Source organism: Acomys russatus, chromosome 19 (assembly GCF_903995435.1).
Source record: "Acomys russatus chromosome 19, mAcoRus1.1, whole genome shotgun sequence".
NCBI lineage: Eukaryota > Metazoa > Chordata > Mammalia > Rodentia > Muridae > Acomys > Acomys russatus.
Window position 1 is genome coordinate 41,221,323 of NC_067155.1, and position 22,679 is coordinate 41,244,001.

General features: G+C 47.2%; 1 protein-coding gene across 3 annotated transcripts in view; it reads left to right on the forward strand.

The window, feature by feature from the left end:
- Styxl1 (serine/threonine/tyrosine interacting like 1) overlaps positions 1 to 22,679 on the forward strand; it is a 32,408-nt gene that overhangs the window by 4,535 nt on the left and 5,194 nt on the right. Inside the window, exons 2-8 of one of the 3 annotated variants that reach the window (XM_051161295.1) lie at positions 3,198 to 3,304; positions 5,287 to 5,348; positions 7,915 to 8,071; positions 15,811 to 15,956; positions 17,672 to 17,817; positions 19,621 to 19,718; positions 21,070 to 21,182. In XM_051161295.1, coding sequence (XP_051017252.1) covers positions 3,202 to 3,304; positions 5,287 to 5,348; positions 7,915 to 8,071; positions 15,811 to 15,956; positions 17,672 to 17,817; positions 19,621 to 19,718; positions 21,070 to 21,182 — 825 coding nt within the window. In that variant the 5' untranslated portion in view covers positions 3,198 to 3,201. Of the gene's footprint in view, positions 1 to 3,197; positions 3,305 to 5,286; positions 5,349 to 7,914; positions 8,072 to 15,810; positions 15,957 to 17,671; positions 17,818 to 19,620; positions 19,719 to 21,069; positions 21,183 to 22,679 lie in introns of those variants that run through there. The other 2 variants (XM_051161294.1, XM_051161293.1) reach the window with 2 other exon arrangements.

The following is a 22,679-nucleotide window of genomic DNA, read 5'->3' on the forward strand; positions in this document are numbered from 1 at the left end:
AAAGCCCATGGTTTCCCAGCACTTGGGAGGCAGAGACAGGAGGATTGAGGGGTTGAGGCCAGCCTTGGCTTTGTAGCAAAGCTCTGGCTCAAACAAAAGTGTTCGGCCCTGTTGTTTTTTGTTTTTGCTTTTTCTGAGACAAGGTTTCCTTGTGTAGCCTTGGCTATCCTGGACTCACTTTGTAGACGAGGCTGGCCTCGAACTCACAGTGATCTGCCTACCTCTACCTCCTGAGTGCTGGGATTAAAGGTATGTGCCACCACACCCGGCTTTTGGCCCTGTTGTACTTGAGATATCCATCAGACATGTTAGGGGGACTGTGGAGTCTAGAGGTCATGGCGAGGGAATGTAAGTGATTCCATTTACATTCAAGGGGCCAGCTGGATCAGAGATCCTGTGTCTTGTATTGATTGGTGATATGAATCTGAATTCTATGTATTTTTTTTTTTTTAGACAAGATCCCATGCAGTCAGGTTGGTCTTGAACTTTGTAACTGAGAATTACCTTGAACTTCTGGTTGCCCTGACTCTACCTCCCATGTACAGAGATCACAGGTGTGCACCATATACCCTACCTTGTGACAGTGTTACTGCCACATGGAGGTAGAGGCTGAGGCATAGAGAAGCCAGTCATACCCCCAGGATAATATACAACCAAGAGCAGGAGGCAGAGCCCAAATTCAGACTTAAGAAAGACTGACAATGGAGGTGAGGAAGAGGAAGCAGTGAAAAGATGTCACACTCTTGGAAGCCTTGCCCGAAAGAGACACGAGGCTGGGAGCCGGCCCAGTTGGTAAAAGTGCTTACCTTGTAAGCATGGGGACATGAGTTTGGATATTTTAGAACCCAAATAAAAGGCCAGGCACAGTGCACAGTGGCACAGGCCTGGAACTCCAGGGCTGGTGAGGTGGCATATGGAGACAGGCAGCTCCCTAGAAGCTCATTGGCTGGTGAGCCTGGCCTATTTCTTGACTCTCCAGACCAATGAAAGAGCCTGTCTCAAAGGTGGGAGGAGCTTGAAGAGTGACATCCACATGCACATATGGTGGTGGGGTGTTCAAGGAAGAGAGGTATGAGGCAGGCACAAGAATGTGGCTGTGTGCTCAGGAAGGACCTATTGCAGGTGTGATGCTGGGGTTGGGATCTGGGAACTGAAGTCTTTGATGAAGAATTGTCTTTTAAAACAACTTTTTAGATTTATTTGGTTTGTATGAGTGTTTTGCCTGAATGTATGTAGGCGCATCGCTTGTGTGCCTGGTGCCAATGGAAGTTGGAAGCCATTGGATCTCCTGGTACTAGGTGCCCACAACTGAACATGGGTAAGAGCAACAAATTCTCTTAACCACTTAGCTATCTCTCCTGCCCCAAATACTGGCTTTTCTCAGAGCATTGTATCAGTGACTCAAGTGGAGACTGTTTTGAACAAGGTTGCCCTGGACTCAGTTTATTTTCCACCTTACCCTGCTGGTCTTCTTGATGAACTCTTCTAGAAGGTAGCCTCTCTACAGAAAGCTGCTGTGTGCATCCAGCCCTTCCCGGAACAGTGTGCCTGGGATTCAGTGATCCAAAAGCAGCCCTCCCCACAGGAGCCAAAGCCAGCTCTGTACACATCAGCTGTTCCTCACTTGACTTCAGATCCTTACCACAGTCCGCAATGCTGTCCAGTAGCCTCATGTTCCTTTCCAGCTGAGCCACATCAGACTGCTCCCAACTCTCCCATGTACCTGCTCGCGTCTGCTCCCATGAAAAGAATTGATTTTCTCCTTCACCCTTCCTCCATCTTGTCCAGCCTCCTGTCATCTCAGTTGAGCAGCTACATCTTTAGATAGCCCTGGCAGCTCCAGCTGAGGAAGGAATATTCAAAACGTGAGCCAGGGCAGACGTTTCATTTTCAAACCATAATATTAAAACATTTGGCTGGGCATGGCACACACCTTTAATTCCAGCATTCAGGAGGCAGAGGCAGGCAGATCTCTTGTCAATTTGAAGCCAGCCTGGTCTACAGAATGAGTTCCAGGACAACCAGGGCTCTGTTACCCAGGGAAACCCTGTCTTGAAAAAAAATTTTTGAAAGGCCTATTTTATCTTAAACTGTGTGTATGCATGCGTGTCTGTGTGTGGGGGTATATGCACATGTAATGCAGGTGCCAGTGGAGGCCATAAGAGGGTGTTGGATCACCTGAAACTAGAGTCACAGACAGTTGTGAGTCACCTGATGTGGGAATTGGGATATGAACTCAGATCTTCTACAAGAGCATTACATGCTCTTGACCACAGAGTCATCTCTTCAGCCTCTATTTTGTTTTATTTTATTTTAATTATTAGGTAATGGAAAGATGGCTCAGTAGCTAAGAGCATTTGTTGTTCTTGCAGAGATTCCTAACACCCCCATACTGTGGGTTCCAGGATCAAACTCAGGTCATCAGGGTTGCACAGCAAGTGCTTTCATACACTAAACAATCTTGCCTACTCCATAGCAAATTTTATAGTATACCTCCGTTAAGTTAGTATATATTTCATTATATGTTCCATATGATTATATCTGCATTCCCTGTTGGACTCAAACCTTGATACGGTCATCTTGTTCACCTTGGTTATTTCTAAGGCTTGGCATAAAAGGTGCTCATTGTTTGCTGATAAAAAAAATAGAGCTGTTGAGGTAGCTTAGGAGCTACCTAACATGTGGGGATTCTAGGCTCAATTCCAAGTTTGTGCATACACACACACACACACAGGGGGAGAGATAACAAATGAAATAGTAAATGTCTATATAATATCTCCTTGGTATTATATGGCTTCATATGTTCTAATACATATCTACATATTCATGTTATATTTGCACATTCTTTAAAAAAAAAAGATTTATTTATTATTATGTATACAGTGTTCTGCCTGCATGTAACACCTGTCTGCCAGAAGAAGGCAGCAGTTTCATTTTAGATGGTTGTGAGCCACCATGTTGTTGCTGAGACTTGAACTCAGGACCTTTGGAAGAGTAGCCTGTGCTCTTAACCTCTGAGCCATCTCACCAGCCACTATAATTGCATAATCATGTGGTTTACACATGCTAGACAAACACAGTCAATTGAGCTACAGCCCGAGCCCCTGACTTCCAATTTTTGAAGTATCTCATTTTCTGGTTATTTGTCTTAAATAGAGAGATGTGTGTTAAACTTGGACATTGGTGATTTTTCCCAGTAGGATGGCTGACTTGCTTTTCTGTGAGCCAACAGAACTCTATAACATCTTGAATCAGGTCTCCAAGCTGTCCAGATTAGCTGAACCCAACTACCTCTGTTTACTGGGTAAGTAGAAAACAATAACAACACACCAACCCAAACATACCAACATACACAAACACACCAACATAAGACACTAGATACACGCAACAACACACACAAACACATCAACCAAACACACATAGGGTTTCATTGCTATGAAGAGACACCATGTCCATGGCAACTTTTGAAAAAAATATATTTATTTATTTATTATGTATACAGTGTTCTGTCTACAGGCCAGAAGAGGGCACCAAATTTCATTATAGATGGTTATGAAATACCATGTGGTTGCTGGAAACTGAACTCAGGACCTCTGAAAGAGCAGCTAGTCCTCTTAACTCCTGAGCCATCTCTCCAGCCCTTTAAAAAATTTTTTTAAATAAATGACTTTTTATGTATTTATTTATACAGTATTCTGCCTGCAGGCCAGAAGAGGGCACCAGATCTTATTATAGATGGTTGTGAGCCACCATGTGGTTGCTAGGAATTGAACTCAGGATCTTTGAAAGAACAGACAGTGCTCTTACCCTCTGAGCCATCTCTCCAGCCCATCCATTGCAACTTTTATAAAAGAAAACATTTAATAGAGGCTTACAGTTTCAGAGGTTTAGTCCATTATCATTATGGTGGGGAACATGGCGGTGTCCAGGCAGACATGGTGCTGGAGAAGGAGCTGAGAGGTCTACATCTTGATCAGAGGGCAGCAGAAGAATGTGTGCCACATTGAGCCTCGCTGACTTGGCTCCTAGCTGAGCACAGGACCTCGGAACCCACCACACTTCCTTCAGCAAGGCCACACCTCCTAATAGTGCCATTCCCTATGGGCCAAGCATTCAACCACACGAGTCTATGGGGGCCATTCCTATTCAAATTACCACACATACCAACATACAGACACATGATACACACACCAACACAAGCATCAACACACGGTGCTGCAAACCTTCCTCTTGAAGGTCAGCAAAGTTGCAGGGGGGGCAATGAATGGTTGGTTCAAAATGCTGCCTGTGATTAGGCTGAGAGATGGCTCAGTGGATTAGGCACTTGCCACGTGTACGTGAATACAGGGGCTTGCTCCCTAGCATCCATATAAAAGTCATATATAGCCTGGCATGGTGACACATGCCTGTAGAGGCATGAGGGAGGCAGAGCTCTGAGTTTGAGGCCAGCCTGGTCTACAAAGAGAGTCCAGGACAGCCAAGCCTACACAGAGAAACCCTGTCTCCCCTGTCTCAAAAAAAAAAAAAAAAAAAAAAAAAAGCGAAAAACCCCAATAAAATAAAAAAAAGTCAGGGGCTGGAGAGATGGCTCAGGGGTTAAGAGCTTTTTCAAAGGTCCAGAGTTCAATTCCCAGAAACTATAGGGTGGCCAACAACCATCTATACTGAGATCTGGTGCCCTCTTCTGGCATGTAGGTGTACATGCAGGCAAAAAAACTGTATATACATAATAAATAAATAAATACATCTTTTTTTAAAAGAAAAGAATGTTTTTAAAAAGTCATTGCCGGGCATGGTGGCGCATGCATATAATCCCAGCACTTGGGAGGCAGAGGCAGATGGATTGCTGTGAGTTCTAGGCCAGCCTTATCTACAAGTGAGTCCAGGACAGCCAAGGCTACACAGAGAAACCCTGTCTTGAAAAAAAAAAAGTCATATATAGCAGCCTGCCTGTAATCCCAGAACTCAGGATGGGGAAGCAGGAGTCACCAATCAGGCTACTACTACAGGTTATCCTCTGACCTCCACTTGAATATGGCATGTTAGAACGTACATTATGTATGTGTACACACATATAAATATAGAAATTATTTATTTGAAGCAAGAATTTTACTATGTATCCCAGGCTGGCTTCAAACTCACAGTCCTGCCTCCATTCCTCTCTACACACACACTCGGGGCTGAGATTACAGCTGTGTTTTGGGTGGAGAGTTATTTGCCTTCCTAGCAGTGTTCTCAACATTCCTTTACAACTGCAGTTCTGAGTTCAGCCCTTTTCTCTGCCAGACGTTCGGTCCAAAAGGCAGTATGACGAGAGCCACGTGATCACTGCCCTTAGAGTGAAGAAGGTATCCGGCTGAGCCAGGGCCCCCGGGCTGGGAAGGGGCGGAGGCTCTGCCTGGGTCCAGAGGGTGCCAGGGCGGTGCATGTCCCGTGAGTCCCTCCCACATCCCCTAGAGCTCCTCTTGGTACCAGTCCCTGTTCCTGCTGTTACTAGTGGGCCACATGCCCTCAGGCAGCAGTGCCTGTGATCTGGGAAGGAAGGTGCAGACAGCCTCTGTACACCTGCTCTCGGCCTCCAGGACGTGTCTGTGAGCTTGTTGGTGGGTCACCTTGTGCTTTAGTCTCTGGCATCTGGTAGGTGGTCAATACAGATTGTTGGCAAGTTCCGGTGACCAGAAAAAGGCCTTTCCTCTGCCCAAATAGCTTCCCAGCCTTTGTTTACCTTGTGTGTTTGTGTGTGTGTGTGTGTGTGTGTGTGTGTGTGTGTGTGTCTGTGTGTCTGTGTTTTATGTGATGTGTGTTCTGCCTGCAGGTACTCCCACATGCCAGAAGAAGATACCAGATCTCATTATAGATGGTTGTGAGCCACCATGTGGTTGTTGGGAATTGAACTCAGGGCCTTAAAGAGCAGACAATGCTCTTAACCTCAGAGCCATCTCTCCAGCTCTTAACATTATTTTTTAAAACTTATATGTGTATGTGTGTATGTTTGTACACATGTGTGCAGGGACCTGTGTATGTGTGTGCACATGTGTGCAGGTACCTGCAGAGTGCAGAAGACAATACTGGATCCATTGACTCCCCTAGAGCTAGAGTTACAGGCAGGTGTGAGCCACCCAAGGGAGGTGCTGGGAACTGAGCTCAAAGCTTCTTCAAGTGTAGCGAGTACTGTTAACTGCTGAGTGATCTCCCCAGCCTCCTTTATTTTTTTTTAATCTTTATTTATTATTATGTATACAGTCCTCTGCCTGTATATACACATGCAGGCCAGAAGATGGCATTAGATCACATTATAGATGCTGGGAATTGAACTCAGGACCTTTGGGAGCGCAGACAGTGCTTTTAACCTCTGAGCCCTTTCTTCAGCACCCCCAGCCCCCTTTATTTACACCTCTCTCTCTGTCTCTCTCTGTGTGTCATCCCTTTCTCTAGGGGTGGGGGTCAGGGTGGTCAGGCCACGTCACACGTGGGCATCAGAATATAACCACTACACCCTCAGCTGTCATCTAGTTAGGAATCCTGGAATTCTGCTGTTAGGTTCCTGTAGGTGTCTAGTACTGTGAGATTACACCCCCTCCCCAGGTAACCTCACTCCCTCCTCAGGTGATGCCACCCCCTCCCCAGGTGAGCTCTTCCCTCCTCAGGCGAATTCATCACCTCAGTATTCACTACCTTTTGAGTTACTTTTCTCATTCATTACAGTGACAAAGGCAATTGCGGGAGGAAGGGAGAGGGTATTAGTGCACAGTTTGAGGGATGTAGTCCTGTCTTGGTGGAGAAGCACAATGCAGGCATGTGAGCCAACAGGTCACATTTCGTCCATAGTCAGGAAGCAGAGTGTGGACCAGAAATGAGGCAAGACTATAAAACCTCAAGGCTCATCCCCTGTGATTTACTTTGTCTGACAAGGCTTCACTTGCTAAAGGTTCCACAACTACCCCAAATAGTGTCATCATCTGGTGATACTTGTGCCTGTGGGAGACATTTCACACTGAAAGCACACAACATCTTGTTTCCACTCTTGGGACCTACATTATGGTGACCCAGCCACTGATGACTCTACCATGCACCAATACCATGCTGCCTCATGGTTTCTGCTTGCTGTGTGTCCATATGTCTGACGTCTATCACATGCCAGAGACTCTAGAAGTTGAAGGTGCATTAGTGTAATGGTTTATAGTGGCCACATGGTAGGATCTAATATTATCCTTGGAGACAAAGCTCTGGGCATGTCTGTGTAACTGAGGTGGGGACATTCACCCCAGAGTATGGTCAGTACCACCCCTGGGCTGGATCCGGACTGAATAAAACGGGAAAGTGAAGCTGGGCAGTGGTGCACACTGTTAATCCCAGCACTTAGGAGGCAGAGGAGGAGGAGGAGCTCTGTGAGCCAGAATGAACCCTTCCTCCTGGGAGCTGCTCTTGTCAGGTGTCCTGCCACAGCGGTGACAACAAGCAGTGATACAGGTAGAGATTACACAAAAGACCCAAGCCCCTGCTGTCCCGTAACTTGCATCTGAGCTCATGCTTTTCCTGGTGACATTTCCTCTCTTGGGGCTTCGGTACCCAAGCCTTCTTACCCTCTTCACGAGTGGTTTTAGGTTTGGTTCTCCTGCTGACATCTCCCATTCATCCAGTCACAGCGACTCTGATGGGCTGTGAGTCCAGTGATGGGCCAGCCATTTTCCAGCCAGGCCAGTCACATGTTGCCGTCCTTCTTAGTGGTGGGCAGCAGAGACCCCTCCAGGATTCAAGAGACTCTCCCTTCCATTAATGGTGTTTCCTGGCTCGCGATTCACCAGAGGAAGGAGGGCAGGGCCCCAACCGCTACCTCAGGCTCCTCTGGGATGCTGTATAGGGACAGCGTGCCCAGCTGAGCTCCCTGGCAACACCTCTTTGTGGTTTCCTCAGAAAGATAATCAGTACCTCATCCCGGAGTCCGTGGATCTGGACTGTGTGAGATACTGCATCGTGTACGACAGCAACACAAGTTCCTTGGAGCTGCGCATACGGCGGCATGAGGAGGGGGAGGAGGAAGAAGAAAGAGAGGTCGAGGATGATGAGACTGGTAATCACACCCCAGGAGAACTTTCTTAGTCTTTTTGGTGTTGTTTATTCCCGGAACTCAGGAAACAGACAGGCAGATCTCTCTGGCTTTGATGCCAGCCTGGTCTACAGAGGGACACCCAGGGCCTCCTGAGTGTGGCTTACAGACATTACAGATATGTGCAGTCATGCTTGGGTCACACAGTGCTGGGAATGGAACCCAGAGCCTCAAGCTTGCCAGGCAAGCACTCTGCCAGTAGAGCCACAACCCCAGCCTTCTCAGGTCTTTAGGTCCACAAGAATAATAATGGGCCGGGTGTGGTGGTGCATGCCTTTAATACCAGCAGCAGCAAGCAGATCTCTGTGAGTTGGAGGCCAGCTTGATCTACAAAGTGAGTCCAGGACAACCAGGGCTGTTTCACAGAGAAACCCTGTCTCGAAAAAGAAACCCCCCCCCAAAAAAGAGTAATAGTGGACAGTCACTCTATTTCTTTATTTTTGTTGGGTGTGACCGTATTAGCTGAGGGAAACAAGGGAAATGATCTATTTTACTTTACAGTGTGTGTGTGCATGTGCGCACAGGCCTGTGAAGACTAGAAGTCAGCCTCAAGTGTCAGTCCTCAAGTGCTGGAATGACCTTGTGTTTTGAGACTGACTGCTGGCCTGCAGATTGCCAGGAAGACTAGGCTTCCAGTGAGCCACAGGGATACACCTGTGCAGGTGCAGGCATTGCAAAAGTATGCTGCTGTTCCTGCCTTTTTTACACAGGCTCTGGGGGTAGAACTCAGGTCTTCAATTTCCAAAGCTAACACATTACCAGCTAAGCCATTTTCTGTGCATGTGTGCAGCTCCACACATGCAAGAATATGCATACGCGTGTGTATCTCATATATACACATGAAAGATAGAAGGAGGAAGAGAAGGTGAAATCACTCACATGCCTACTGGGTGAGCTGTCTGGTTGCACTTGATCTAAAAATCAGTGGTCCCAAATGTCAGAATGTAAATATCATATTTTTGGGTCCAGAATTCAGGAGCCACTCATCCAGGAGACCCAGGGGTTATGATCAAGGTGTCAGCTGGGGCCAGGTGTGGTAGCACATGGAAATAACCTTTGCACTGGGGAGGCTGAAGCAGGAGGATTAAGTTTTAGGATAATCTGGGCTGCAGAGTGAGACCATGTTTCAAATGAAACCAAACAACTGGACTGGGACTGCGGCTTAGCGTGCACACCTAGCATGAGTAAAGCCCTAGGTCCACCTAGCACCACATGAGCAGGGTGTGAAGGTGCACACTTGGGGTCTGGAGGCAGGAGGGCAGAAGCCAAAAGCTGTTATCAGTTACACAGCAAGTTCAAGGTCAGGCTCGGGTCCATGAGGCCCTGTCTCTAAGTAGTCAAGCATAATGGTGCACACCTTTAATCCCAACACCTAGGAGGCAGAGGCAGGCCGATCTGTGAGTTCAAGGCCAACCTGGCGGTCTACAGGGTAAGTTCCAGGACAGCTAGGGCTACATAGTGAAACTTTATCTCAGTAAATAAATAGATAAATTGGGCTAAAGCTATACAGTGGTGTAACATTTGCCTCCCATGTATAAGGCCCAAGGTCCAATCGTCACTATTATGCAAAATAAAATAAGCCACTAGGGTGACTCAGCAGGCAGATGCACTTGCCACCAAGTTTAACAGCCTGAGTTTGGTCCCCAGGACACACATGGTGGAAAGAGAGCTTTTACTCCAACTGACCCCAATGTGTGTGAAGATACACATGCACATGTATATACACACACAAATGAATAAATAAAAATCAAACGACTCCTCAAAAACATATGTAGTCAGTTCTAAGACATTACAAAAAAGGATTTATGTATACAGTGTTTTGCCTGCATATAACCTGCACACCAGAGGACACCAAATCTCATTATGCATGGTTGTGAGCCACCATGAGGTTGCTGGGAATTGAACTCAGGACCTTTTCAAGAGCAGCCAGTGTTCTTAACCTCTGAGCCATCTCTCCCTCTCCCTAAGACATTTCATTATAGTTTTAACGCTGGTTTATTCTCTTTTTAGCCCATTAGGTTTGCAATTATGGGCTGTGCTGATGTGATGAGTGTGGCCCTTGACACTCTCTGCCACTGGGTGGCGCTGTGGCTCCACCTTTAACAATTGTAATGCCATTGCGCATTCCCAGGTAGTCTTTGGCTTGGAATCTTCTACCCTGTGTGGGTTCCTTTGAGCTACAGTTTGTAGCTTTGAATCAGAATCTAGTGTAGCCCAGGCTGGGCTCCAACTCACTGCAGAGGTGAGGGTGGCCTTGAACTTCTGGTCATCCTTTCTTCACCTTCTGAGTGCTGGGGTTATAGACATGCCACCATGTCATATGCAGTGTGGGATGGACCGTGGGCATGCAAGGCAAGATCTCTACCAGTTGAGTTACATCTCCAACCCTTTTTGTTTGCTTGTACATTTGGGGCTGGAGGATGGCTCAGTAGCTAAGAGTATGTTCTGTTTTTGCAGAGGACCTGAGTTTAAGTCCCAGCACTTTATTTTATTTTATTTTTTAATTTTAATTTTAATTTTTTTGAGACAGGGTTTCTCTGTGTAGCCTTGGCTGTCTTGGACTCACTTTGTAGACCAGGCTGGCCTTGCACTTACAGTCATTTGCCTGTCTCTGCCTCCCAAGTACTGGCATTAAAGGCGTGTACCACCATGCCTGGCTTTATTTTATTTTAAAGATTTATATTTATTTATTTTGTATATGGTGTTCTGTCTGCACACCAGAAGCGGATACCAGGTCTCATTATAGATGGCTGTGAGCCACTATGTGGTTGCTGGGAATTGAACTCAGGACCTTTGGAAGAACAGTCAGTGCTCTTAACCTCTGAGCCATTTCTCCAGCCTCTATTTTATTTTTTTAAGGATTTGTTTTATTGTGTATACAATGCTCGGCCTGCATGTACTCCTGCAGGCCAGAAGAGGTCTCCAGATCTCATCATAGGTGCTTGTGAGCCACCATGTGGTTACTGGGAATTGAACTCAGGACCTTTGGAAGAGCAGCTGGTGCTTCTTAACCTCTGAGCCATCTCTCCACTCATTGTCCCAGTGCTTTATGTAGGGTGGCTTACAACCACCTGTAACAACAGCGTCAGGCATCTGACCCTCTGCTGTATGAGGCTCCTGCATTCATGTGCACACCCTCCACCCCAGACACACTTAATCAAAACTTTTGGAAAATTATGTATGTGTGTATATATATATATATATATATATGACACATATGTGTATGAGAGAGAGAGAGAAACATACCAGACATATGTGGATCCTGCCACACAAGTCCTAGGGATCAAACTCAGGCGATCAGGCTTGGCAGCAAGTGCCTTTACTCTCTGAGCCATCTCTCTGGCCTCACCTTTTTTGAGACAGTGTCTCATGAAGCCGAGGCCAACCTCAGCATCACTGTAGCTTATGATTCCCCCAGTGCCGGAACTACCACATGTTCAGCTTGTTCATAGCCAGGCCTGGAGCCTTAAGACCTGAGGCTGGGGAGGTGGCTCTGCAGTGAGGGCACAACCTGCGTTTCATCCCTGGGACACACAAGGAAGGAGAGAGCCATCATCCACCAATTGTCCTCTGACCTCCATATACATGCTATGGCAAAAGCATGTCCCCACACACAAGTAAGTAAATGTCATAAAAAAAAAAAAAAACAAAAAACAAAACACTTGTACTGTCTGAGAGGTGTCATTGTGCTATTCAGTTTCTCACTCAGAAAGAGACCACAGCCAAATGTCACATTTCCACTCTAAGCAAATTTTCCTCAGTTAAAATGATGTCTTTTGGGTTGGGCCTGGTGGCAAATACCTTTAAATCACAGCACTTAGGAAACAGGTAGATCTCTGTGAGTTCAAGGCCAGACTCATCCACATAGGGAGTATGTAGGCCAGCCAGGGCTATGTAGTGAGACTGTCTTTTAAAAAAAAGAAAGAAAAAGAAAAAAGAAGAAGAAAAAAAACAACAACAACAACAAAACAAAGCAAAAAGATAACCTTTGCGAAGCCAGATGTGCTAAAATGATGTCTTTCAGCCAGGTGTGGTAGTGCATTACCTGCAGTCTCATCATTGGTAAGCTGAGGCCAAGGGGTCAGGATCCCAAATCTGTCCTTCTCCTGCTTCAGCCTTTTAATGCTAGGATTGCAGGCATGCACCAGCACACCCAGCTACTGTTCTTCACAAAAAGCCGTTTCTGAAACACTAGGTGTAGTAGCTCTTGAAGCTGCTTAGCAGGTTGGCTGGGTTCTGTGGGAGACCCCAACTGTCTCTAATGCTGACCCTGTAGTTATGGAATTGCAGTGGAAAGGCAGATATCTAGGCTAAAGGTAACAGCATCGAGGTAGCCTGGGAATTCTATCCAACTCCCCTGTGGCCTCTGACCCACTAGTCTCTTGCTCAAGAGAGACACGGCTGGTGCCCTGTAATCCACTGTCTGGACTCTGGGAACTCTGGGCCAGGCCCCATAGGGAAAGGGGGTGACCTTCACTTGGATATCTGCAAGCTCTCTCCCACCATGGTTTGCAGACCCAGGTTCATCCTCCAGATAGCTCCCTATTATGTCCTGAGCAATCCCTTTTGGAAGTGTCCTTGGCTTCAGGAACAGGTCAGTTGATTTAATAAAACAAATTTTTCCTTCCCTAGCTGATTTGATTTTGTGTGTATATGTGGGTGCACATGTGTGGGTACATCCATGGAAGCCAGAGTGTTGATCCTCAGGTCTAAAAAGTTTTTTGTTTTGTTTTTGGTTGGTCGATTGTTTGGTTTTTTCAGACAGGGTTTCTCTTTGTAGTCCTGGCTGTCCTGGACTCACTTTGTAGATTAGGCTGGCCTCAAACTCACAGTGATCCACCTGCTTCTTCCTCATGAGTGCTAGTAAAAAGTTTTTAAAATTACATTTATCTAATTTATTGAGGGTGGGGGTGTCACAGGTCTTGTATGGAGGTCCTGGGTTAAGGCCTGTCCATCTAACTTGGTGACAGATATTTATACACTGAACTGTCTTCTTGGTCCCACCTTACTTTTTGAGACTTTCTCATGTATAATTCACTGGTTCAGCTGGGCTGGCCGGCCATGGAGCCCCAAGGATCTGTCTGTCTTCATTGATGAGGTTATAAGCACACACCACCAAGCCCATTGTTTTTATGTGGGTTCTGGGAATGGAACTCAGGTCCTCAGGCCTTAATGACACTCCGCTATCTGAGCCATCTCTCCAGAAAGTTGGTTTGGGGGACAGAGCCCATGCCCTTCTCCTGCTGCTGTGCTCTTGAGGTCTGCCAACCAATTTTCCTGGGCCAGAGTATCTTGGCCAAGGCAGGATTATGCAGGATCTCTGTTGAAGGCACATGAGGTGTATTAGTCACTTTGATGCTGTGACAGAATACCTGACAAACCGCCTAAGAGAGCAAAGATTGACTTGGCTCACAGTTTCAGAGGGCTCGCTCTGCAGTCACTGGCCCTCCACTTCCTCTTTTCATTGTGTCTCAGTCCCAGCCTGTGGAATGGTGGTGCCACATTCAGGATAGATCTTCCCTCCTTGTTTAAATTCTCCCTGGAAACATCCTCACATTTACACCCAAAGATACTTCTCCCCAGTGTCCTAGGTGACTTTAAGCTCAGATAAATGAATAGTGAATATTAACTTATATAGCATAATTATGATTCATGAAGGCTTTAAGGTTTAAATTGATAGCAGACCATAAAAAGATGGTCAGTAAGATAATCCCTGGGACCCACATGGTGGAAGACTGATTCCACATATGCACCATGGTATGAGTGCAAACACATTTATAGTCTCTCTCACACACACAGTCGCCGTGTGCACACACAAAACAGCAGGCATGATGATACCTGCCTCTAATCCCCACTCTGAGGAGGCTGAGTCAGGAGGACAGTGAGTCCCAGGCCAGAATGAGCTACATAGATCTTGTCTACATACGAACAAGACTAAACTACAAGGAGACGCCACTTCACACTCACTAGGGTGGGCACAATAGTAAGACAGACAGACAGTAACAAGTGTTGGCAAGAATGTGGAGACTGGAACTGTTGTACACCACTGACCACAGTGTAAAAGGGCCTGGGCATGGTTGCTCACAACTGTAGTCCCAGCATTGGAGAGATGTAGTCCGGCAGATTTCTACAATTTCAAGCACAGTCTTGCCTACATACTGAGTTCTAGGCAGGACTCTGCTACAGAATGAGCCTCTGACTCACAACACAAAACCAGAGTCAGTAAAATGGTAGAAAGTGCCTATGAGCAGCCCCACAAGCTGAGTTCCATCACTGGATCCAAAAGGGGCCCAGGAGAGTACCGACCCCTATGAGCTGGCCTCTACTCTTCATATATACATTGTGATAGATGTGTATGCCTGCACACACACACACACACACACACACACACACACACACACACACACACACACACACCACTAAATAAAATCTTACAAAAATTAAAAGCTAACCCAGAGCTGGGCAATAGTGGCAGAGTGGCAGACACCCTTAATCTCAGCACGCAGGAGGCTAAGGCAGATCTCTATGAGTTCGAGGCCAGCCTGGTACAAGGAATGATTCCAAAACAGCCAGGGCTACACAGAGAAGAAACCCTGTCTCAAAAAACAAAAATCAACCGAACAACAACAAAACTAACCCAAACAAAGCACAGCTATAAAACCAAAATATAAAATGATCTAGTGTAAAGACTGCAATGGTGAGTCCTCAAAGTGTTAGTACATGCTCCAAGGAAATGCAGACACATTACACAAAAACTTGTACCTATGATGACACAGACATCATAAGAAGCCAATGAGTGGATGCAATAGCATACAGTACATCCACATAATGGAATATTATTCAGCCACAACAAGGTGTGATGTGGGGCCAGAAAGGTGGTCAGTGCTTAAGCACACATGCTGCTTTTATAGAGGACCAGAGTTCAGTTCCCAGCACCCATGTCAGGTGACTCACAACCACCTGTAACTCCGGCTCCTTGGGAGCTGGTACCCTGTACTGGCCTCTATGGCCACCTGCACTCGTGCACAAAACCACAACCACACACACACAAACACATAACTAAAAATAATAAAAATTTGGAGCTGTCCTGTATTGGCCTCTATGGCCACCTGCACTCGTGCACAAAACCACAACCACACACACACAAACACATAACTAAAAATAATAAAAATTTGGGGCTGGGGAGATGTCTCAGCAGTTAAGAGCACTGACTGCCTTTCCAGAAGCCCCGCGTTCAATTCCCAGCAACCATATGGTGATTCACAACTATAATGCAATCTAATGTGCACTCTTTACATAATAAATAAATAAATCTTTTTTTTAAAATAATAAAATTTTGGGACTAGAGAAATGACTCAGTGATTAAGACACCAATTGCTCTTCCAGAGATTCCCAGCTCACAAATGGTTGCTCACAACTGTCTATGTAACTCCAGTTCCAGGAGATCTGCTGCCCTCTTCTGGCCTATGCAGGCAGTACACAAATGTGCACAGATACACATGCTGGTGAATTAAAACCAAATAATGTTTCTCTTATAGCATTCCTCTTAATCCTTGACTCAGATTTTTTCCCTAATTTTATTTTATTTTGTGTGCCCCTTGGCTTGGGTTTCTGAGTAATTGTTTTCAGATGGAAGTGGCCATCCATCCTAACACTAGGTAAACGCTAAACACACCTTGGACCTCTTTGGTCTCCACCTGCAGAACTCTTACCTGGACCTGCTGTAGAATTTGGACAGATGCTCACCAACTTTACCCGGCAACCTGTCTATGTCCTCAGAGGGGGCTACGAATGCTTCTCTGGCCTATACCACTTCTTCCGGACCCAGAAGATCATCTGGATGCCCCAGGTGAGGCAGGTGGATGAGAATAGGCCACTAGGAAGTGAGGCTGGAGACTGACAGGTAAGTGGAGGTGGGTGCTGGCATACTTTTAACCAACTATTTTTCTTTTTGGGTTCCTCAAGTCTCTTTCTCCCTACTCGACCCCAATCCTTTCCAACACCCAACACCAGGTAGGAGGGAAAGAAGGTTAGTGGGGAGAGGGGGCGTAGTTGTCCTTAGCTGCTTCCTGCTGTTTAGGGTCGTCGGGTTCTTTAGGGTGAGTCCAATCCTGTCTCCCACTTCTCATCTCACTGCATCAACAGCAACTAGGAGCAGCAAGGGGAGCACTAGCAGCCTTCTTTCTCAGAGCTGCCTGCCCCTCCGCCCCCACCGCTGTCTCTCTCTGGGTCTGGCTTTTATCCCACTGACAAAGATGCCCCCGCATGAGGTAATTCAGAGTTGACAAACATCACGTGCCCTCTCAAGAGGCAGTTATCAGCTGTGGGCAAATTGGAGCAGCCTTCATATCCCACACCTGGGATTAAAACAAAAACATGTTTACACATAGCCCAAAACTTCCACAAGTGGAGAAAGAGAAGATGGGGATGAAGGACATGGAGAGACAGAGGTGGAGAAATGAGCCTGGAATGACTCGGGGATTCAATCTGTAATGACATTCAGAGCTAATACGTTATGAGGAGGCCAAACATGGGGCTCTAGGGCAGAGTCTGGTTTCTGTGTGGGGCAGTGTGCTAAATCAGACAGTGTACGGTTTGACTCTGAAATGTTCCCCCATAACTATATGCTTTGAGCACTCATTCCCCCTGGCCAGAGTCCCTCCTCAGATGGCCGCAGAGCCTTTAGGAGGTGAAGCCTGGCTGGTGAAAGTAGGTCCGAGGGATGGGCCTTAAGCAGTATACTCAGCCCTGGTTCTAGCCCGCTAACTCTGCTTTCTGCTCTGTGCTGTGCACCTTTCCTCGCTGCCATGGACAGGACGCCATCACTGTGGCTTCCCCACCATGATAGATGAACTGAGAACCTTCCTGGCCGGGCATGGTGGTGCACACCTGTAGTCCCAGCACTTGGGAGGCAGAGGCAGGCGGATCTCTGTGAGTTCGAGGCCAGCTTGGTCTACAAGAGAGTCCAGGACAGCCAGGCCTACACAGAGAAACCCTGTCTCCAAAAAAAAAAAAAACCAAAAAACCAAAACAAACAAACAAACCTTCCTTTCTCCAAGAATATTGTTAGGCTTTTTTTTTCTGATAACATTGATTTGTTTTGTGGTGGAGTGTGTATGTGTCCGATGTGCATGTGCCAAGTGCCATGATGCATATGTGGAAGCCAGATTCTCTTCTTCCAACATGTGAGGCCCAGGGATTGAATTCAAGTTGCTTGGCAGCAAGCACCAACCTCAACCAGGCAAGTTTTGGGCCACCGATTGTCAATTCTAACCTTTGTCTGTATGGCCAGGTACAAACAGGTGCCGTGAGGGAAGGGACATCAGCAGGGAGACCCCTTCACGTACTGTAGTGCTGTGGGCCAGTCCTTGTCTACACCAGCCTCTGACTTCTCATGTGACGTATTCATTGTCAATGTATCTGAAACCCAAGCTCTCAGTTTCCATCACTGTCTTGGGATTGCTCCTCCAAGCTTGCCTTTAGAGCCACACCTCCCGAGAGAAACCTTCCTTTTCTCTTCAACAGCCATATGCACACAGCAGCCTTCTTCCTTCCCTACCCCAGGAACTGGATGCCTTCCAGCCATACCCAGTTGAGATAATTCCAGGCAAAGTCTTCCTGGGCAAATTAAGTCAAGCTTGCAACCCTAGGATTCACAAGGATTTGAAAATTAAAGTGCATGTCAATATTTCCATGGAGTCAACACCCTTGTAAGTAAAAGTGTTATTATGGGTGTGGGTGTATGTGGGTGTGTACGGTATGCTGGTGTTGGTGTTGATGTTGGCATCTTTCTCTGTCACTCTCCACTTTTTTTGTTTGTTTGTCTTGAGACAGGGTTTCTCTGTGTAGCCTTGGCTGTCCTGGACTCCCTTTGTAGACCAGGCTGGCCTCGAACTCACAGTGATTGGCCTGCCTCTGCCTCCCGAGTGCTGAGATTAAAGGTGTGCACCATCACACCCAGCTCCACTTTTATTTTTTAAGACAGTGTGTCTCACTGAACCTGATGCTCATAGATGGATAATCTGGCCAGGCAGCAAGCTTGGGGGATCTGTTCCTGTGCCCCAGCCCTAGGTTTCCAGGTGTGTACCCCCCCCCCCCCAATTAACCCAGCTTCTCATGCGGACGCTGGGGACTGTGACATAGGTTCTTATGCTTGTGCAGCATGCATATTGCTGACTAGGCCATTTCTCCCGCCCCTGGTTTTTGTTTTAGGTTAAGAGTCACATATTTACACACGTTTCCTACTGCTGTAGTTTGTTGTGGCTGGGTTTTTGTTTTCTTTTCAGTATTAGGATTATACCCAGGTCTCCTACACACTTGCCAAATGTTCTTCTGCTGAGTCATGCCCCATTCCTTCAGTGGAGGATTCTAGCAGAGTGCTTCAACCACTGGGCCACACCTCCAGCCCCTCACTGGCAAATTCCAGGTAGATATCTTATGTCAGGCATTCTCTGTGTGTGTGTGTGCATGTGTCTGGCTGTATGTGCAGGCCAGATGACAACCTCCAGCCTCACTCTGCAGGAGCCGTGCACATTCTTTAAAAAGACACGACCTTGGGGCTGGAAAGATGACTCAGAGGTTAGGAGCACTGACTGCTCTTCCAAAGGTCATGAGTTCAAATCCCAGAAACCATATGTTGGCTCACAACCATCTATAATGAGATCTGTATACATAATAAATAAATCTTTAAAAAAAAAAAAAAAAGACAGGACCTCTCACTGGACTAGAATTCACCAAGTAGGCTAGGCTAGTTGGCCAGTGAGACCAGGGATCCCTCTGCTCCACTTTCCCATGTTCGGATTGCAAGTGCAGGCCATCAAGCCTGGCTTTTTTTTTTTTTTCTTAGTAGGGGTTGGGGATCAAATTCAGGTCTTGATGCTTGCCCAGCAGGCACTTTATCAACTGAGCCATCTCCCCAGACCCCAGGTACTATTTCTACTAGTTCCTATAATCCTGATGTCAATGTCAGCCCCTAAACATTCCCCTGTGGTTTCTGTGCTGTGGGCAAGAGACACCACAGTGGCGCTGGCTGGTCACCCAAGTGTTGTGTGACTTTCCTGGGGAGATGTGAACAAGCATCTGTTCATCCCAGATAGGACACTGGTGACAGTCTAAAAGCAAGATAATCACTACCAAAGTCCAACACAGATAACCAGTAAGTTTACTGTGGTTACTTACCAGGTGCATGTGTATGGGGGGAGTACTGACAGGAACTCCTGTGGGTGACGCACACAGCTGAGTCAGAATTCACGGTAGCTGTGACCCTGTAATTCCCTTCATGACTCACAGACAGCTCCTCAGGCTAGAGTCTCCTCTCACCTGTGCCTCTTACTGCCTGTACAGCTCAGGGAGGGGCCTTGTGAATCTTGTAAATTTCAGGAAGTTGCTGGGGTTTGCAAGTTGCTCACTTCCTGAGCCTTGGAAGTTTCCTGAGTTTTAGGAAGCCTCTGTCCTGGAAGGGATGTTCCTGTAAGGAGGAAACGGATGCTCAACACCATGGTATCTTCCTTAAGTTTTGCAGGCGATGAAGACAAACTCTTGCATATCAAGATCGAGGATTCTTCAGATTCCAACCTTTTCATCTTTTTCCGCCACATCTGTCACTTCATGGGTAAGGAGAACTTTCAGATTGAGGACACCCTTCTTGCCCGTGCAAGTGTCTCTTTGTCAGAGACTCTCAGGACTTGGGAAAAAGTACAAAATCTAGTACATTCAGCTGCCAAGAAGCCCTCAGCCACATGTACATGAGCAGCTTAGGATGGGTGCCTCCCCCACGGTAGCACCACATTGCATCTAATTGTCCCTTAGCTACATGGCCATGCCTTCTGAGCCAGTTGGACAGTGAAGATACTGGCAAACATGGGTGCACCATGTTTTGGGTGCCTGCACTTCTGTGGGGCCTGGGGCCTCAGAAGCGCTCCTCTTTCTATTTTTGTACTCAGTGCTAGTCAGTGGAGTCAGATAAGAGAAGGAAGGTTCCTCCAAATCCATCGAGATCTGATTCCCATCGTGCTTCCTGTGTCCACATGGCTCTGTTCTGGCCTCGTACTGTTACAGCAGTGCCCACCAGCTGCTTAGCACAATAAGCACACATCTTTCAGTCAGTCCCAGAGTTGACCAGGAAAAGCAAAATTCCTGGGCAGAGCTAGGCTGAGTCAGATCAGGGATCTCTGCTGCCAATGTGGCACCAACATGGCCCCAGCCCAAGCTGCTACTTAAATGGCTAAGGGTGGAATATTAGTCTCCACCACCCCTCCTTTGCCCAGCAACTTAACCACTTTCACTTTTTAACTTTTTTTTTTCAACTTGAGGGGTACAACCAGAGTGGAACAAATGCTAGGTCAATGCTGTACCTCCAAGTCATGCCATAGCCCCTCACTGGGGGATGCTAGGCAGGGGCTCTACCACTGAGCCACACCCCAGCCCCTCACTGGGGGATGCTAGGCAGGGGCTCTACCACTGAGCCACACCCCAGCCCCTCACTGGAGGATTCTAGGCAGGTGCTCTACCACTGAGCCACACCCCAGCCCCTCACTGGGGGATGCTAGGCAGGGGCTCTACCACTGAGCCACACCCCAGCCCTCACTGGGGGATTCTAGGCAGGTGCTCTACCACTGAGCCACACCCCAGCCCCTCACTGGGGGATTCTAGGCAGGTGCTCTACCACTGAGCCACACCCCAGCCCCTCACTGGGGGATTCTAGGCAGGTGCTCTACCACTGAGCCACACCCCAGCCTCTTCTCTCTCTCTCTCTCTCTTTTTTTTTTTTTTTCTTTTGACAGCATCTCCATGGGTTGCCTAGGTTGACCTTGAACTTTTAGTCTTTTTTTCCTCTTAGTCCCTGAGCTTGTAGGATTCCAGGCCTGTACTACTAGGCCTGGCAAGGATGGTCTTCTAATGGCCTCTGAGGTCTCCAGGGAAGAGTGCCATGCACAGCCCCTCTTACTCCTTTCCTTTTGCAGAACTTCACCTCCGGCTCCGCTCTGTCATCCTGGTCTTTTCCACCCAGGGCATCAGCCGCAGCAGTGCTGCTGTTGTGGCCTTCCTCATGCATTATAATGAGGAGACCTTGAAGGTATGTATTATGGGCCTGCGGCCGGGGCTCTGTTAGTAGAGTGCTTCTCTGACTTGCAAAAAGCTCTGGGTCTAAGCCAGGCATGGTGGTTTGTTTGTATTTTTAATCTCACCACTCAAGAGGTAGAGACAAGTAGATTTCTGTGAATTTGAGGCCAGCCTAATAATCTATAAATCAATTCCAGGACAGCCAGGGCTATGTGTTGAGATACTGTCTCAAACAAACAAAGGTCCTGGGTTTAGTTCCCATCAACACATGAAGCAAGTGTGTAGGGACATGCAATTTTAGGACTGGGACTGGAAAGGGAGGCAGGAGAATCAGGAGTTCAAGGTCATCCTCAACCACAGAGCAAGTTTGAGGCTACCCTCAGGTACACTCCCCACTCTTCTGTGTGTGTGTGTCTGTGTGTGTGTGTGAGTGAGTGGGAGAGAGAGAGAGAGAGAGAGAGAGAGAGAGAGAGAGAGAGAGAGAGAGAGAGAGGGAGGGAGAGAGAGAGAGAGAGAGAGAGAGAGAGAGCGCTCCCCTACACCTGGAGTTATAGGCACCCAGGAACTCAACTCCAGCCCTCTGCAAGAGCCGCATAGACTCCTCTTAGCTGCTGAGCAATTTCTCCAGCTCCTAGCTTCTTTTCCTGTTGTGATCAAAATACTCCACAAAAGCAACTGAAGGGAGAAAGGGCTTGTTCTGATTCATAGTCCAGGTATAATCCAAAGTGGTGGGTAGGTCAAGGTAACAGGAGCTTGAAGCAGCTGGTCACATTGTATCACTATTAGGAAGCACAGAGTGATGGATGCACACTGCATCTGTGCTCTGGCGGATGCACACTGCATCTGTGCTCACTGGTGCATGCACACTGCATCTGTGCTCACTGGTGGATGCACACTGCATCTGTACTCACTGGTGCATGCACACTGCATCTGTGCTCATTGGTGCATACACACTGCATCTGCGCTCACTGGTGCATGCACACTGCATCTGCGCTCACTGGTGCATACACACTGCATCTGCGCTCACTGGTGCATGCACACTGCATCTGTGCTCACTGGTGCATGCACACTGCAGCACTGCAGCCCAGTTCACTTTCTCCATTTCTACAGTCAAGGATGTCAGCCAGTGAATGATCCTGCCCACCTTAAAGATGGATCTTCCTGCATCAGTTGACACAATCAAGGCAATCTCCTTCAGACAGACCCACAGGCCAGTCTATCTTACATATTCACTCATCGAGAATCCCTACTGGGTGATTTGAAACCCTGCCAAGTTCAGAACTGAAATTAACTACCAGTTTCCAAGTTAGTTTGGGTTTGTCCCAAAGAGATTTTCATGAAGGCACAGCCATGTGGCTTCAGCCAGTCAATTTCCTTTACCTTGAAAACAGAGGCATAGAAAATCAGAAGCTTGAATAGCAACACTGGGGGAGGGGGGAACACACTCATGACTGATGGCAGGCTAGAGCCTGCCCTGGCATCTTCCATGCTAAACTTTGCTAGTCACAAC